This window comes from Pleurodeles waltl, chromosome 8 (genome assembly GCF_031143425.1).
Source record: "Pleurodeles waltl isolate 20211129_DDA chromosome 8, aPleWal1.hap1.20221129, whole genome shotgun sequence".
Lineage (NCBI taxonomy): Eukaryota > Metazoa > Chordata > Amphibia > Caudata > Salamandridae > Pleurodeles > Pleurodeles waltl.
Window position 1 is genome coordinate 1,008,544,559 of NC_090447.1, and position 17,273 is coordinate 1,008,561,831.

The 17,273-nt window shown below is 44.7% G+C and overlaps 1 protein-coding gene across 2 annotated transcripts in view; it reads right to left on the reverse strand.

The window, feature by feature from the left end:
• Positions 1–17,273, reverse strand: part of BORA (BORA aurora kinase A activator) — a 335,860-nt gene that overhangs the window by 81,487 nt on the left and 237,100 nt on the right. For both annotated transcript variants that reach the window (XM_069205289.1, XM_069205288.1), the window contains exon 10: positions 16,364–16,953. In XM_069205289.1, coding sequence (XP_069061390.1) covers positions 16,364–16,953 — 590 coding nt within the window. The remainder of the gene's footprint in view (positions 1–16,363; positions 16,954–17,273) is intronic.

Sequence of the window (17,273 nt, forward strand, 5' to 3'; positions counted from 1 at the left end):
TAATAATATCCTACTTCAAACTCTGTGGCTATTCCCCCAAAGTCAACACCTGTGAATAGATTTTTTGCTAGTACTTCTGCAATTATTCCAGGGGCCAGCTGCAACACTCTTGGTGGAAGGGGGACCCAGAGTGGGTTTGCATGAGTAGAGATATAATCCTCTCTTGAGAAACAGGCGTGAAGCTGGCTAGTGTGTTACTATTGGACTGCTCATTGAGCCGTCCACCTTCAGTCTCTGCAATAGGAGTATCGTTAATTCCAGGAAAATATTTTCAAAATCTTGTCCCTGAAATATGTGGCCAATTTACTGCAGAACTCCTGTGAGTTCTCCAGTTTCTGTTGAGATGTGGGGAGGGGGGTAGTCAGACGATTAATTGTTTTAAATAACTCACTAGGCGTATTCATTGCCATCCAAATTATTTGGGAGAAAAATGCGGTTTTAACCTCCTAAATGGCTATTTTATGAGTCCTAACTAGTTCTTTATATTTATTTTTCTTCTCCACATTGGGGGCTAATCTCCACCTCTGTCCTTGCCTGCAACACTGTCTGAACTATTTTCAGTTCCTCTGAGAACCACGGAGCAAAGCTTTTCCTTCTGCCCCTTTCCCTCTATCTAATAGGGGCTAACTCATTCTGTGTAGACTGGATACATTTGTTAATAATGACTGCTGGAGAGCCATTACTATCCACCACACTCCTTAGAGTTGTGGCCAAAGTTATAGATAAGCACACTACTACCCATATTGCCCCACCTGCAAACCATGCTGGTACCGTCTAAAATAAGCTGTTTCTCAGTGTCACTAGATATACAAAACTTCACTGCAGAATGATCAGACCAGCAGACAGGGGCACAGTCCTCTACTCTCACCGTATCACCATTACTAAGAATACCATGTAGAGTATGACCAGCTTGGTGTCTTTACTCTTTGTGAGACACTCAAATTATTCATCAGGTCCAAAAGGTCCTTTACATCTTTATAATTCTCTGCTTCAAAATGGAGGCTTATGTCCCTTAAATAGATACAGTTGCTTTTAGCAATGTATGGGTCTCTTATATGATGCCAGTTCTCAAGGAACTGAACTTTAGAGCCCCGAGGGCGATCCACTCGTATCCCAGACAATAGTTGTGTGCTTTTCCTATATAATCAAAAAAAATCCCACCCCACAACCCTCCTTAAATATTTGATACGTTGGGGTATAACAATGGGGGCATTAGCCTATCGTATCGGTAATGATGTCAACGGTCTTAGTGTTAATGTTGGGAGTGGTAGAAGGAATGGATGTGGCTGTGACCTTGGTGGTGTTAGTATTGGTTGTGGAGCTTGCAATGACCGTTGTATTAATGGTGGTAGTAAAGCATGGTGTAAAGTAAAGTGCGTTCATGGAGGTGGTTTTTGTAATTGTACTGGTTGTGGAAATACATTGTTGGTGGTGGTAATGGTCATTATGGGGATGGTAGTAATAATGCTCCTGGTTATGGTGGAGGTAATCACATCCTTGTTGGCCTGAAGCATTCCAAAACCAAGAAGGAGCAGATTAGAAGGCACCTGCCTCTGCACCCTTCTCCCACTTGGTAAAAGACCACTGGGACAGGTGCCATCTTGCCATGGCCAACAGAATTATGCAAGCTACGGTGGGGTGAGGCAGTGCTAGTACCTCCTTTTTACCTACTGGCAAGGCGAGAAGTGTGGGATAAGTCAACAGATACTACACTTGGGCAATGTGAGGGCTGGTTGTTTGACAAGGTGCGGGGGTGCCCTTTTTGCAAGGAAAAGGCAGCACCCTTCCAGACCTTTGAATAGCCTTCTGTCTTTGGGCATGCTGGGAGGGTGTGGACTTTATTCATACACTCTTCTATGGCACTTTGTAAAGTTAAGTTACATCAGGAAGGGAATTAATTTCCTGATCTTTGGGTACAAAGGAGGGGAGGAGGTTGTGCATGGACTTTTGGCCCAAGTAGGTTGTTGTAGGAAATTGCCCTTTTTAGCAGGCTTATCCCCAAACCTTGTGCCTTTTTCCTCCTAGTTTTCTGATAGTCTTTCTGTTGGCTTTAGGACTCTGCACACTTTACCAATGATAATCAGTGCTAAAGTGCATGTGTTCTCTCCTCTAAAACTTGGTATGATTGTCTTACACCCAAATGGCATATTTAATTTACCTGTAAGTCCCTTGTAAAGTGGTTACCATATATCCAGGGCCTGTAAATAAAATGCTCATAGTGGGCCTGCAGTGCTGAGTACGCCACCCACAGAAATAGCCTTTTCAAACTTGTCTCAGGCTTGCCACTGCAGGGCCTGAGGACACAGCTTATTGCCACATTGCCTTGGCATTCCAAAGTACTTGCCAAGGCCTACACTCCCTTTTACTACACCTAAGACAACCCTAAGGTAGGCCCTAGATAACCCTATGGGCAGGGTGCTGTGGATATAGAAGGTAGGACATATAGTTTTATGTTTTACCTGCCCTGGTAGTGTCAAACCGTATATTTCATTTTTCACTACTGTGAGGGAGGCTCCTCTCACAGGATAGCATTAGGAATTCTCTTCTATATGGTAATAAGTGTTAATTTCTGATCTAAAAGGAGTAGCATGGGTATGTTTGGAATGGTAGTGAGAAATCATGCTTTCTGGCATAGTTTGATTTTACATTAATATTTTAGAAATGACACTTTTCGCTTGACTCCAATCCACATTAGGGCAGAGTGACCGCTACACTTTGTGCATACTTTCCAGACAGCCACACACAGAAGGGGCTGGGTGCATCTGCATACGGATAGTCTTCCGGGCAGGGAGAGAGTGAGGAGGGGTACACATACACTGGGCTGATTTACCCACTACTGATGTCTGGTTTGAAAGGGGTTGTGTTACACTCAAAAGGGTTTATATGAGGCCACCCCTTGAACAAAGACATTTTTGAGTTTAGGTACAGGGGGCTCTGACCCCATGTGGCTAGAGCACTTTTGGAACTGAACTTCTGCCATAGGGACTGCTGAACTGCAAAAAGGAGTCACCTGGACTGCTCTTTTGTGGTTGGCATGCTGCAAGCAGGGTGGCATTAAAGACTTACTGGATTGCTTTTCTGCTTGTTGCCCTGCTGCGCCCTGACTCTGTTCTGCAAGGGACCTTGGAACTGCCAGGAGGGATTGCAATTGGGATCACTGATTTTGCTGTGCTGGTCTGGTGCCCACTGCTGGTTGCCTGCCGGATACATGGATCCGTTGTGGTTTTACACAATGGTCCGCAATGAGCTGTGAGGAAATCTGTGGATCCTCGCGCATCCAAAACAAATAAAAAAAACATATTTGGGTAATTTCTTGCCTATGAGGGTTCCCTCACATATCCCTCGATCCATCCATCCCAAGGGGTCAGGGTACTTCTACCCTGACCCCTTAGAGTCCTACCCTGCCGCCTTAACTGTAAGGTTGCGGAGAGCGCATGAAGACATTGCTGTTGGCCCATGGATCTGCGGATCCACCGTGTTGGATCCGCATAGCTAGACATATGTAAATCTTTTTTTGTTTAATAACTCCAAACCACTTAACAGATTTACACCAAACTTCAAATCTTTCTGGACCAAGATCTAGCTTTCTTCAAAATTCAGTGTAATTCCCTTCAGTGGTTTGGGTTGTAGTCATGTCTAAAATCCATTTGGGAAATTTAATGGGGGGGGGAAGCGTTTTCTCGGCCTCTACTTGACGAATCACCTCAAAATATCCCAGACAGCAGCTGAAGTGTGTGGCAAACTAGTTTTGAAAATTTGATGAAGATTCGTCACACAGCACCAAAGTTATTAGCAAAACAAAAAAACTTTTCATATGGAAACTAGATTCTGTCTATAACTACCTACTGGCGGCTGTCAGTAGGTAAATATATATATTACACACACACACACACACACACACACACACACACACATATATATAAATTTCACTTAAAAAGCACAAAGGTTACAGGGACTTACGGAGTTAGGTTCTGAATTTACTTGCACAAAACCACAGCAATTCAGCAGTTAGCTCAAGTAACCACAACTCGTGACCTAAAGTAACTATAACTCGCACCATCGCTATGCACAGTTTTCTCCTCAATTTTACTGCAAATGTTACATTGATATTATCAATGATGTTATCAAAGATGTCATGAGTGATTTCATATGTGGAATAATTAGCAGAGCATGGCAAGGACGCGCGCTATAGTTACTTTACTGCACGTTATAGTTACCTGAGCTAACCATAACTACAACTGCTTAATTTCTATGTTTCTGTGCAAGTTAACTTAGAACCTAACCACAATGTCCCTGTAACCTTTGTGTTTTTGAAGTGAATTTCTATGTTTTATGTTTTTAAATTCTATTGCTTAACTAGAACATCCCTGTGAATTTTTAACATTAAGTAATTTTAATCACTTTACATTAATCCAACCACTGCTGCACCAGGCCCTGCGGTTAACCCTTTATAACCACCCAGCCCTGTGCCACTTTGTCCACAGGGCCTGGCCTGGCCTGGCCTGCGGTCCTGTTAGTAAGCTGTCCATCATCCTGGGAAAATGGTAGGAAGAAGCTGCATACCACTAATGTATATGGGGTGGGGCCAAGAGGGCGCAGCTTCTAGGCCAGTTTAAATATTTATAATTTTTAAAAGGGAGAAGACGATCTCTGGTCTCAACAGCACATGACAAGAAAGAACTCACTCGTCAGATTCACTAAATTAAATATTGCGCTCGAAAAAAGCAAGCATGCAAACACATCCATCAAGGATTACAGATAACTTTTCAAGGTGGAAATAAAGAGAAAAAACATTTGCTTTTCCTTGTCCATGAGCAAAGAATTAGGATGATTAGTAAAAAGCTTGAATTTGGGCATCTGCTTTGTTCATATCTGTAAGTGCAGTCAGTTGAGGTTTGATTTCTGTCAAATAAGCATCATGCCAGAATGAATTCTTCCGTGCGTATTTATCCAAGAAGGACCCACCGTTTTGTGCAGAATGTCTACCTAATTGGAGTACTTTCTACTAGCTAATTAAAGCTGGCTTTGTATATACTATACCAAAATAAGGTATAGTGTGCATAGTGTCCAGGGGTTCCCCAAAGGCTAAACAGAGGCTAAAGTAGACACTAATGTTCTTTTTTGTGGTAGTGTGGTTGAGAAGTTAGGCTTATCAGAGGGTAGTGCAAAGCACCTGTTGTACACACACAGCCAATAAATGAGGCACACACCCAATGACTAACTCCAAGCCAATGTTTTTGAATAGCAAAAATATACTTTGTTAATTTATTTCTAGAACCACAAGGTCTTTGTTGCAGGTAAGTACAGTTATAAGTAGGTATCCTGCATATTTATCAAATGTACTATGTTTAGGTTTTGCAGATAAAATAGTTTACAAGTAAGTAACACTTTTCAATTTTAAAAGTGGACAGTGCAATTTCTCATAGGAACCAATGCAGTCCTAGGGGAGAAAAAGTGTTAGCACAGTTAACAGGTAAGTACTCTACTTACGATCTCAGACTGTGGCGCTTAGGATGTCCACAGGTCAAAGTTCAAGCTGACCCCAAAAGTGCACCACCAGCAACACAGAGCCAGCCAGATGCAGGGATTAAAGTTGGTGTCAAGTTTTCAATGGAATCCTACGAGAACTGGAGGCACTCGGATGAACACAGGTTGTAGATAAGTACTCGTGGGTTCAGGACACAGGCCTGGGGGGGTTTAGGTCGGCACCAAACATACACCCTCAGCAGCACAGGGACAGCTGGGTGCAAACACAACATCAGGCACCCAATGCTTTTCAATGGGCGAACACTGGGGTTCGCAAAGATGCTGCAAGCTGGGTCCAGGGGGTCGATTCCGGAAAACCAAAGGCTGGACAAGTAGGAGAGGTGCATGGTGGATGTTGCTCCACCGTCAATCGGATTCCCCAAGGCCAGGGGGCTGTGGGTGCAGGGGTAACTTTGGTTGTCTGGAATCTTTGTTGAATCCGGTCGCGGTCAGGGGGTCCTCCTAATTCAGGCTGTGTCATCCTGTTGGCCAGGAGGGGTCAACCCATGGTGGACTCGAAGTCGGAATCGCCTGGGGGCCTCCTCTGGACGGGTGGGCCACCTGGACTCAGGCCGTGGGTGTCAGGTGCAGAGTGGATAGGGGTCGCGGATCCAGGGCAGTTCTGGAGTCCTTTTGGAGGGTTTCTACTGGGCAGGGCCACTGTCCCCAGAAGTTTTTGGTCCTCTGCTAGACAGGAAGTCCTCTTGGGGTTTGGAGGTCACTGGTCCTGCTGGATGCATTGCCTTTTTGTAGCAGGACTCTTGAAGCTGCAGACAGGCCGGTAGGGCTGCGACCAGCAAGTGGTCGTCTGGAATCGGCTCTTCAGTCCTTCTTTCTTCAGGGTATCAGAAATCTGAAGAGCAAGGTTCAGGGTGCCCCTAAATACTAGATTTAAAGGTGTTACAGGAGTCAGAGGGCAGTAGCCAATGGCTACTGTACCAGAGGGTGGCTACACCCTTCCTGTGCCTACTCCCTTTAGGTAGGGGGGCACATTCCTATCCCTATTGGTCCCTCTCCTCCAAAACAAGATGGGAGATTCTGCAAGGAGGGGTTCATTTCAGCTCTGGACACCTTAGGGGTGGTCCTAGCTGCAGTGGTTTTCCCTCCTTGTTTTACCTAATTTTCCTGCCAGAACTGCTGCCAAATGTGAGGCTTGGCCCAGTTGGTGGGCATCTCCACTAGCTGGAGTGTTCTGGGGCACTTTAACAGGAGGACTGAACCTTTCAAGCTCACCACCAATTTTTGCAGTTCCTGAAAGGGGGAGGTGTCGAGCACCTCCACCCAGAGCAGGCTTTGTTTCTGACCACATAGAGCACAAAGGCTCTCACCCCGTGGGGTCAGAAACTTGTCTGTTAGTGGCAGGCTGGCACAGACCAGTCAGCCCTACACTAGAGGGTCGGGTAAAATAGAGGGGGCATCTCTAAGATATCCTCTGGGTGCATTTTAGAATAAATCCAACACTGGCATCAGTGTTGGTTTATTGTGCTGAGAAGTTTGATATCAAACTTCCCAGTCTTCAGTGAAGCCATCATGGAGCTATAGAGTTTGTCATTACAAATTCCCAGCCCATGTACTTAATATGGTCACACTGCACTTACAATATCCAAGATAGGACTTAGACACTGTAAGGTCATATTGCTTGTGCAGTGCGGCCCTCACCTGTGCTATAGTACACCTTGCCTTAGGGCTGTAGGGCCTGCTAGAGGGGTGACTTACCTAGGCCACAGGCAGTGGTTTGTGCGCATGGCACCCTGGGATGGATGTCATCGACTACCTTTTTATCCCCACAAACCCACAATTTGCAATGGTGTTGTGCATGTGTTTGGTGAGAGGTCCCTTAGGGTGGCACAATGCGTGCTGCAGCCCTTAAGGACCCTCTCTGGCCACAGAACCCTTGGTACCACTGGTGTCTTTTATAAGGGACATAGCTGTTTGCGAGGGGTGTGCCAACTGTGGAAACAATGGTACAATTTAGGTAAAGAACACTAGTGCTGGGGCCTGTTTGCAGGATCCCAGCACACACTCAGCGAGGTTAGCATCAATATCAGGCAAAAAGTGGGGGGTAACCATGCCAAAAACGGCACTTCCAACATTAAGTGCTACCTCGTTGGGTATATGTATAGTGCATCTCCTACACTACAGCTGTGTAAAGGACACTGAGGTACTGTCTCTTTGTGTGTCTATAACTTTTCTAATGGTATTGTTCCTCAAGTGTTTTCATCAGATAACTTTTGAAGGTGAAACTGCAAAGAAAACACACTTGGATGATTTCTACTTTTTTTTTTTCTCTTCATGTCGCAGACTGCAGGAGGGTGGTGGGGAGCCTCAAGGTAAAAGCGGTCTTAACCGGCTCTCTGCCTCCTGCGGGAGCCAGCATTACTCCCATATGCAGGGAGCTTCTGGAAATGCAGCTCCCTATGTACGGGAGCAAGACTTTCAAAACTCTGCATCCAGCATGTGGGAGGCATTTTGACAGCTCCTTCTTACTGGAACCGGATGTTTGCTTTTGCTTAGCGGGAGATAGCAGGTGCCAGCCCTGGAGGGTGGTAGTCCCCGGGTCGCATTTTGCCCAGGAGGGAGGCTGCGCCCCCCCCTGATTTTAAAAATATTAACTGGTCCCGAGGAGGTGGTGGTCCCCAGGTGCCCATGCAGCTCTCCCTACATAAGTTTTTACATGAGGCCCAGGGTGGTTCCTTGCACTCTTAAGAGCTCCTTTTTTTTTTTTATTTAAATATATTTGGCATGTCCCGGGGACTTGGCCCAACTGGGGGCTAAATTAATAAGCGCTTTTTTTTTGTATTTTCAGCAAACTTCACAGATCCACCACAGATTTTGCAGAAAATTTAACAAAACAAAACACTTTTGCCTTTTTTGCCTTGGCGGGGTCCCAGGAGAACCCCAGCACCAAGGCTGAAGGGTATTCCTATCCTGCCCCCTTTTCTCTTTTTTTGGGGCTCGACTGAAGCAGATATAATATATAATTATGTACATTAATGCAAGCACAGCCTTTGGATAAGTTCGTCAGAGGTTGGCAACAGAGTCCGGCTTGAGGCCAGACCCTGCAGCTAATCCCTCCGCATGCACTCAACCACATGCTTTGCACGGCCTTTGGCCATGCGCGGTGGGGGTTTGGGGTGTAAGTGGGTGTATGATTTTTTTTTTTTCATTGTGCCTCAGATCTGTGGATCCATCACGGATTTACACTGTGGGTCGCGCTGAGCACTGCAGTAGATCTGCAGATTTGCACCCCCAACCCAAAAAAATATAAATACATTTAAAAATATTGAGCCACTTTTTGCCCAAAATGGGTCCCTCAGGGACCCCTCCATGTGTTCTATGGTGTCAGGATACCTGTATTCTGTCCCCTGATGTCTTTTTACAGATTATTTTTCTCTCCTCTGGGCCAAGTGACAAAGGAAATGGGTCAGCCAATTAGGGCCGTGCTTTTCGCCAGGGTCCACGGGTACCCGACTGACGAAGGATCTGCGTCCTTAAATATTTTTATTTTTGTTTCTTTAATAACTCCTAAACTACTGAATAGAGCCACACAAAAATACAAAAAGGGCTATTTCTATACCAAGATCTAGCTTTCTGCCAAATATGGTGTAAATCCGTTTAGTGGTTCGGGTTGTAGTTATGTTAAAAAAATTCAAAATCTCAATAGACATAGCATGGGCGAAAAACATTTGTGGACTACTGAGCCCCCGCTTGACGGATCACCCCGACACTTTTCATGCAGAACTAGGCAAAGAAGGGCACTTTTTTGGGAAAATTTGTCAAACGGTGTTAAAGTTACTAGCAAAACAAAATGGGAATATGGAAAGTTGGTCCTTGGAGATCTTATATATACTGTATATAAGAACTTCACTCTGTGACATGATGTAAACCCACTTTAAAAAGTTTTTGAGATATTAAGATAAGTGTCTTAATGTAATCTTGCTATCAAGTTTATTTTTTTATTTATGATACAGGACTCCGCAGGAGCTCCACATAAAACACGCATTAGTGAAAAGCTTAAAAGAGAATAAAAAACTAAACCTTCATATACAGCTAAATGAGTTAATACAAAGATAAAAAACATGTTAAAAAGTTAAAAATTCTAATACAAAACATTTCATTTGGGGGAGCAGAGAAGGTCTGCAATAACTTCAAAAGCACTGCGTAAGGAGAAAGTGAGGCAAATAGGACCCAGCCACCTATGGTGATATTGCAACAAAGCCGGACAAATAAAAACAACAGGATTCAAATCTTGGGCTCCATTTTGACAAAGGTTACAAATAGCTGAGGATCCGTACCATCTAGTCCATAATATATTAAGAGGAAGCAGCCCCTGTCGCAACAGGAGCCAGAATCTTCTCACCCCATGAGAAAGGTTCCAGCTAAGATAGGGCTGCATTACCTTCAATCATATGTGTCAATAATAAATTGAAAACTGCCTGTGTACACAAGCCTGTTTGTCCAGGCTAAGGCTCATGGACCAAGTTACCTGCTTAATTGTAGATTTGAGTAGCAAAGGGGAAAATGTAAAAATGGTTGTGGGGTCTAATTGTAAAAGATCTATGGATTATATAAAATTCCTGCCAATAGTGTATTTCATTCTGCTGCCAGGCAAAATATATTTTTGAACAGTGACCGCAAAGATTCATCACCACACATCATCAAGCTAGCCACCCAGCGAATGACCGCAGTCAAACCTTGGACAAAAGCACTGCGCAAGCCCAACTTGAGCCTTAATGTAGCTGCTGAGAAGGTGGAATTTGCAGATGTGAGATTCCTCAAGACACAGCCCTTAATTTTATCAAGAAAGACCCATTTAGAAACCTCAATATGCTCTATGCCATACAGCAAGGTCAGGGGTATCCTTGCCCGATAAACCTCTAGGAGATATTTTAAATGTCTCCTACCCATTGCCCTATATAGGGCATTCAAGACGTTAGCCTGGGATAGAGCCTTGGGTTGATTATGTTCTGTATGCTTGCTATCGTTAAGGTTCCCACAGACAATTTTGCACAAAAAGATGTACGAGTTTGCTCTTTCAAGTTGCTGAGCTCCAAAAAACCAACAGAAACTGACATATTTAAACTTTTTCCAGTGAAAACACAAGATTTTACTTTTGGAGCAGTTTACTATTAAAAAATGGGCTTCAGTGAATTGCCCAAGGGCTTGAAGGCGATTATTAAGCCCTTTTGGGGTACAGTCCAATATAATTATGTCATCTGCACAAAGCAGACAACATAATGGTCTTCCTCCCAATTTTGGGGCAAAACCCTTGCATTGGGTTAAATAGGTGGGTAGATCAGAAATCTAACAGGAAAACAGCAACGGGGCCAGCATACAACCTTGTTTTAGGCCATTCTGAGTTGGGATTGCATAGGACAAGCTTCTTTCTCCCCCTAGCAACACCCTACACCAGGTGGAGGAATAGAGAGCAACCACAAGGTCTAAAAGGATACCAGGCCTGCCGGATCTTAGGAGCTTTTTCCACAGCAAAACTCGATCTACTTTATCAAATGTTGTGGAGAAGACAATGAAGGCTGCATAAATCCATAAATCTCAGGGAGACCTATTTCTCATTTATTACTTGAAGGACCGAGATGTTATCAATTGTACCATGTCCTTTCCTAAAGCCTGATTGCTCCAGGGGGATAACTGTATTCCTTTCTGCCCAATAGCTAATCTGGGAAAGCAGATATTTGGCAAAAAAAATTCCGACTGCATCCAAAAGAGCGATCTGGCGATAGTTCCTGGGACAGTTACGGTCCCCATTATTGTGTAGGGGAACAATAATACTACCCTTCCAAGACTGGGGGGTATTCCTCGTTTCATAGCAGCATTAAAAAACCTGGAACAATATTTTGTACCAGGTGGGTATATTGTGTTTTATTACCAGTATAGGGATTTCATCAGGGCCCATTGCAGCAGAACTTCGCATGCCTCTGATTACATCTTCAATTTCTTTTAGAGTGGGGTATGTGTATAAGGAATCTGCCCCAACTTGAGGGAGCTACATAGTATTTCCATTAAAAGCGTAGAGGCTCGGTAAAAAGGTACACCAGCTGGTTTCATTATTGGTCATTGGGAGAGATCTGGTTCTCGTGCCACACCCATCTGCAACCAATGACCAGAAATGCCTGGTATGGCCATTAAAAGCTGCTTCTCTTACTACAATCCAGAATCTATCCATAGTATCCTTTTTTAGACGAGCTCTTAAACGCCTCCTTCTTTTTAAGAGGTCTAACCCAGATTGCCTTTCTAACATGTATTCCCTATATTGCTTACGAGTGAGAGCATTAATTACTCTGTGCAGTAAAAGTAAGGGGCAAGATTTTACTATATACTTGCTGTGGGCCTTCTGGCGGGTGGTCAGAATTAACTCAGTGAACCTCTCCAAAACCTTTCCTGCCCAGTTACCAAGGTCATCTCTAAGACACCTTTGAGCCCCTCAAACCTGCTGGGGGACCAATGTGTTCTACCCGTTTTGACATTAAACTGTGAATTCTGCCCCTCCAAACTCCAGGGTTCAGCAGGGAACATTTTCAAATTGAGCGAAACATCCAAGGGATTATGATCGCTGAGGACGAATTCTAACACTTTTACGTCCTTTACCAAGTAGAATGCCTGATAGCTCGTTGCCACGTAATCCAAAATAGCAGCATCCCATGGAGGCAGTGTCTTGAAGCCAATAAAGAGTTTGAATTTTGAGCCATCTTACCCGTTAAACTTGCAAACTGAAAATTTACAAGTTCTGCCTCTCGTATTTTTTCATAAAATGTGATTGGATGATAAGTGGCTAGAATTATTTTTCGCTGTCCAAACTGGTAGGTTTGGCACAATGGAAAATAAATGGACACTGAAAAAGTGAGACCTAATGAGCTGTTCTTGGCCAAGGGCTAGGTGTGGGTAAGACAGGTAAGCAGAGGCATGCAAAACCTGCACATAAACATAAAGAAATGAGAAAAGAAGTATTCATTGGATGATAAGCTCACTAATTATAAAATAAATATATGAGTGCACGTTGTAGGAGGCTGGACTGGCTTGTAGTGAGTACCAAGGGGTACTTACACCTTGCACCAGGCCCAGGTATCCCTTATTAGTGTATAGGGTGTCTAGCAGCTTAGGCTGATAGATAATGGTAGCTTAGCAGAGCAGCTTAGGCTGAACTAGGAGACGAGTGAAGCTCCTACAGTACCACAAGTGTCATATGCACAATATCATAAGAAAACACAATACACAGATATACTAAAAATAAAGGTACTTTATTTTTATGACAATATGCCAAAAGTATCTCAGTGAGTACCCTCAGTATGAGGATAGCAAATATACACAAGATATATGTACACAATACCACAAATATGCAGTATAGTATTAGAAAACAGTGCAAACAATGTATAGTTACAATAGGATGCAATGGGGACACATAGGGATAGGGGCAACACAAACCATATACTCCAAAAGTGGAATGCGAACCACGAATGGACCCCAAACCTATGTGACCTTGTAGAGGGTCGCTGGGACTGTAAGAAAACAGTTAGGGTTAGAAAAATAGCCCACCCAAAGACCCTGAAAAATGAGTGCAAAGTGCACTAAAGTTCCCCAAAGGACATAGGAGTCGTGATAGGGGAATTCTGCAGGAAAGACACAAACCAGCAATGCAACAACAATGGATTTCCAGTCGAGGGTACCTGTGGAACAAGGGGACCAAGTCCAAAAGTCACAAGCAAGTCGGAGATGGGCAGATGCCCAGGAAATGCCAGCTGTGGGTGCAAAGAAGCCGCTACTGGACAGTAGAAGCTGAGGATTCTGCAGGAACGACAAGGGCTAGAGACTTCCCCTTTGGAGGATGGATCCCCCACGCCGTGGAGAGTCGTGCAGAAGTGTTTTCCTGAAGAAAGACCACCAACAAGCCTTGCTAGCTGCAAGTCGTGCGGTTAGTGTTTTTGGATGCTGCTGTGGCCCACGAGGGACCAGGATGTCGCCAATTGCGTCAGGGGACAGAGGGGGCGCCCAGTAAGACAAGGAGCCCTCTCAGAAGCAGGCAGCACCCGCAGAAGTGCCGGAACAGGCACTACGAAGAGGAGTGAAACGGTGCTCACCCGAAGTCGCACAAAGGAGTCCCACGTCACCAGAGGACAACTTAGAAAGTCGTGCAATGCAGGTTAGAGTGCCGTGGACCCAGGCTTGGCTGTGCACAAAGGATTTCCGCCGGAAGTGCACAGAGGCCGGAGTAGCTGCAAAAGTCGCGGTTCCCAACAATGCAGTCTGGCGTGGGGAGGCAAGGACTTACCGCCACCAAACTTGGACTGAAGAGTCACTGGACTGTGGGAGTCACTTGGACAGAATTGCTGGATTCAAGGGACCTCGCTCGTCATGCTGAGAGGAGACCCAGGGTACCGGTGATGCAGTTCTTTGGTGACTGCGGTAGCAGGGGGAAGATTCCGTCGACCCACGGGAGATTTCTTCGGAGCTTCTAGTGCAGAGAGGAGGCAGACTACCCCCACAGCATGCACCACCAGGAAAACAGTCGAGAAGGCGGCAGGATCAGCGTTACAGAGTTGCAGTAGTCGTCTTCGCTACTTTGTTGCAGTTTTGCAGGCTTCCAGCGTGGTCAGCAGTCGATTCCTTGGCAGAAGGTGAAGAGAGAGATGCAAAGGAACTCTGATGAGCTCTTGCATTCGTTATCTAAGGAAATCCCCAAAAGCAGAGACCCTAAATAGCCAGAAAAGAGGGTTTGGCTACTTAGGAGAGAAGATAGGCTAGCAACACCTGAAGGAGCCTATCAGAAGGAGTCTCTGACGTCACCTGCTGGCCCTGGCCACTCAGAGCAGTCCAGTGTGCCAGCAGCACCTCTGTTTCCAAGATGGCAGAGGTCTGGAGCACACTGGAGGAGCTCTGGGCACCTCCCAGGGGAGGTGCAGGTCAGGGGAGTGGTCACTCCCCTTTCCTTTGTCCAGTTTCGCGCCAGAGCAGGGCTGAGGGGTCCCTGAACCGTTGTAGACTGGCTTATGCAGAAATGGGCACCATCTGTGCCCATGAAAGCATTTCCAGAGGCTGGGGGAGGCTACTCCTCCCCAGCCCTGATACCTTTTTCCAAAGGGAGAGGGTGTAACACCCTCTCTCTGAGGAAGTCCTGTGTTCTGCCATCCTGGGCCAAGCCTGGCTGGACCCCAGGAGGGCAGAAGCATGTCTGAGGGGTTGGCAGCAGCTGCAGTGAAACCCCAGGAAAGGCAGTTTGGCAGTACCAGGGTCTGAGCTACAGACCCGTGGGATCATGGGATTGTGCCAACTATGCCAGGATGGCATAGAGGGGGCAATTCCATGATCATAGACATGTTACATGGCCATATTCGGAGTTACCATTGTGAAGCTACACATAGGTAGTGACCTATGTGTAGTGCACACGTGTAATGGTGTACCCGCACTCACAAAGTCCGGGGAATTTGCCCTGAACAATGTGGGGGCACCTTGGCTAGTGCCAGGGTGCCCACACACTAAGTAACTTTGCACCTAACCTTTACCATGTAAAGGTTAGACATATAGGTGACTTATAAGTTACTTAAGTGCAGTGGTAAATGGCTGTGAAATAACGTGGACGTTATTTCACTCAGGCTGCAGTGGCAGGCCTGTGTAAGAATTGTCAGAGCTCCCTATGGGTGGCAAAAGAAATGCTGCAGCCCATAGGGATCCCCTGGAACCCCAATACCCTGGGTACCTCAGTACCATATACTAGGGAATTATAAGGGTGTTCCAGTATGCCAATGTAAATTGGTAAAATTGGTCACTAGCCTGTTAGTGACAATTTGAAAGAAATGAGAGAGCATAACCACTGAGGTTCTGGATAGCAGAGCCTCAGTGAGACAGTTAGTCATAACACAGGTAACACATTCAGGGCACACTTATGAGCACTGGGACCCTGGCTGGCAGGGTCCCAGTGACACATACAACTAAAACAACATATATACAGTGAAAAATGGGGGTAACATGCCAGGCAAGATGGTACTTTCCTACACACGTGGTGGCCATTTTATATTTCGAAAAGGACAGCATTTCTTGCGCTTACACGTTTAAGTGGATTTTCAAGTTTTGCAAAGTACAAATGTAAACATACATGCCAGTCATCCAGGACCTATAACACATAATGAAAGGTCATGCACAATGGAGCTGCCTGCAAGAATGACAGCCCTATGTCCAACAGTTGTTTCTTCAAAATAAGTAACATTGCGGTTCAGGTATGGTTTTACATGGAGGGACTTGGGATAGGGTTTGTTAGTATAGTATTAGCCAACACCCTTAGTTATATATGCCACTGCTCTTAAAGATTCTTTAGTTATGCTTCTTAGGGCACGTGTTATTGTATTCATAGTGTAAACTTTCATAGCTCTAGATATGAGCTGCTAACTATGTAGAGTGACAGGCAGTACAGACTTACACTATATACAGATATTGCGTAGTTTTCTCAACAAGGATGACTCATCAGGCATATATAAAAGGAAGGGTGTTTCACATCCCAAGAGAATACCCTATCCACTATACATACAGTTCTTGTAAGAGATTCATGCAACTGGACCAACTTAGCGACTCTCTGTTCTCTGACAGTAACATTCCAAGCAAAGTTGGCCCTCCTAAAAAGAGGTGACTTTTGATAATTAATACTGATGATCAGAGCTTCAATCTATTCATTAGAGACAGTGCAAGAACCTCCTAAACTGAGTCATTTAAGCCCTTTAGAGGGGCCTTCTCTATCCACAACTTTAGAAAAAACTTTTAAAATGTATTTATAGGCTGCTTTACTCAGCACACAAGTAAACGTTAATAAGGCTTGAAACAAAGTATACTTTACCTGAATGCTGCTGCTTTCACACGGAATAACACTGCTTTCTGCTAGTGGTGATAGACACATATGAGATGATTCAGCACTCAACCGAGTTCCTGCCATAAAGCTTGGCATACAATCGCTCCCAGCTGTCTCTTTAACCCAAATTGCATCTTCCTCTATCTCTCCTTGGTCAACCATGTCCACAGTGTTGTTATCCTTCAATCCGTCAATGTTCTGTAGTGATACTGAAACATGCTTGCAATCATCGAACTGTACTCCTGTGCCAAGCTGTGTTTCCATCCCCTGCTCTCCATGGCAAATAAAATTGTTTTCACTATGCAACTCCTGCAAATCTGCTCCAGGACCAGGTGACCCAGGCTCTCCAGGCGAGGAGTTCTCATTGTCCGCTTCTTCATGATAGCAAAGTGCTGAAGGCAAACGGATATTAGTTCGATACTGTGCAGATCCTCGACACGCCATAGGTCTAACTGGGAAAAAGCTTTTAATTGGAGAACAACCATGAATGAAAGGACTTCCCGAAAGTGAACTTGAACTGCAACTGGGTGCAGAAAAAACCTCAGGGGAAGTAAACGTCAGCTTTCTCTGTTCTGTGCCTTAAAACAATAAATAAAAAAAGAACAAATTACACCAATTTTACACACAATTGAAAAGTTATCATCAGACAGAAAAATGTACACATTCACAGGCAGACGTGTACCTCTGCATAACAATTCCCAATTACTTTTTTCTGGAGTCTGCTATTCATAATGTTCTAAGTATCACCGTTTTAGCAATTCTGATTAAACTATATAGAAACTAACAAGAACTTTTCCACAAGAAACTGTATGCACTCAGTAACTTCACCTCTGGAATTTTCTATGGCCATCCATCAAAATCACACCTGGTGTAAATGTGAGAGATCTATTCTTATGAA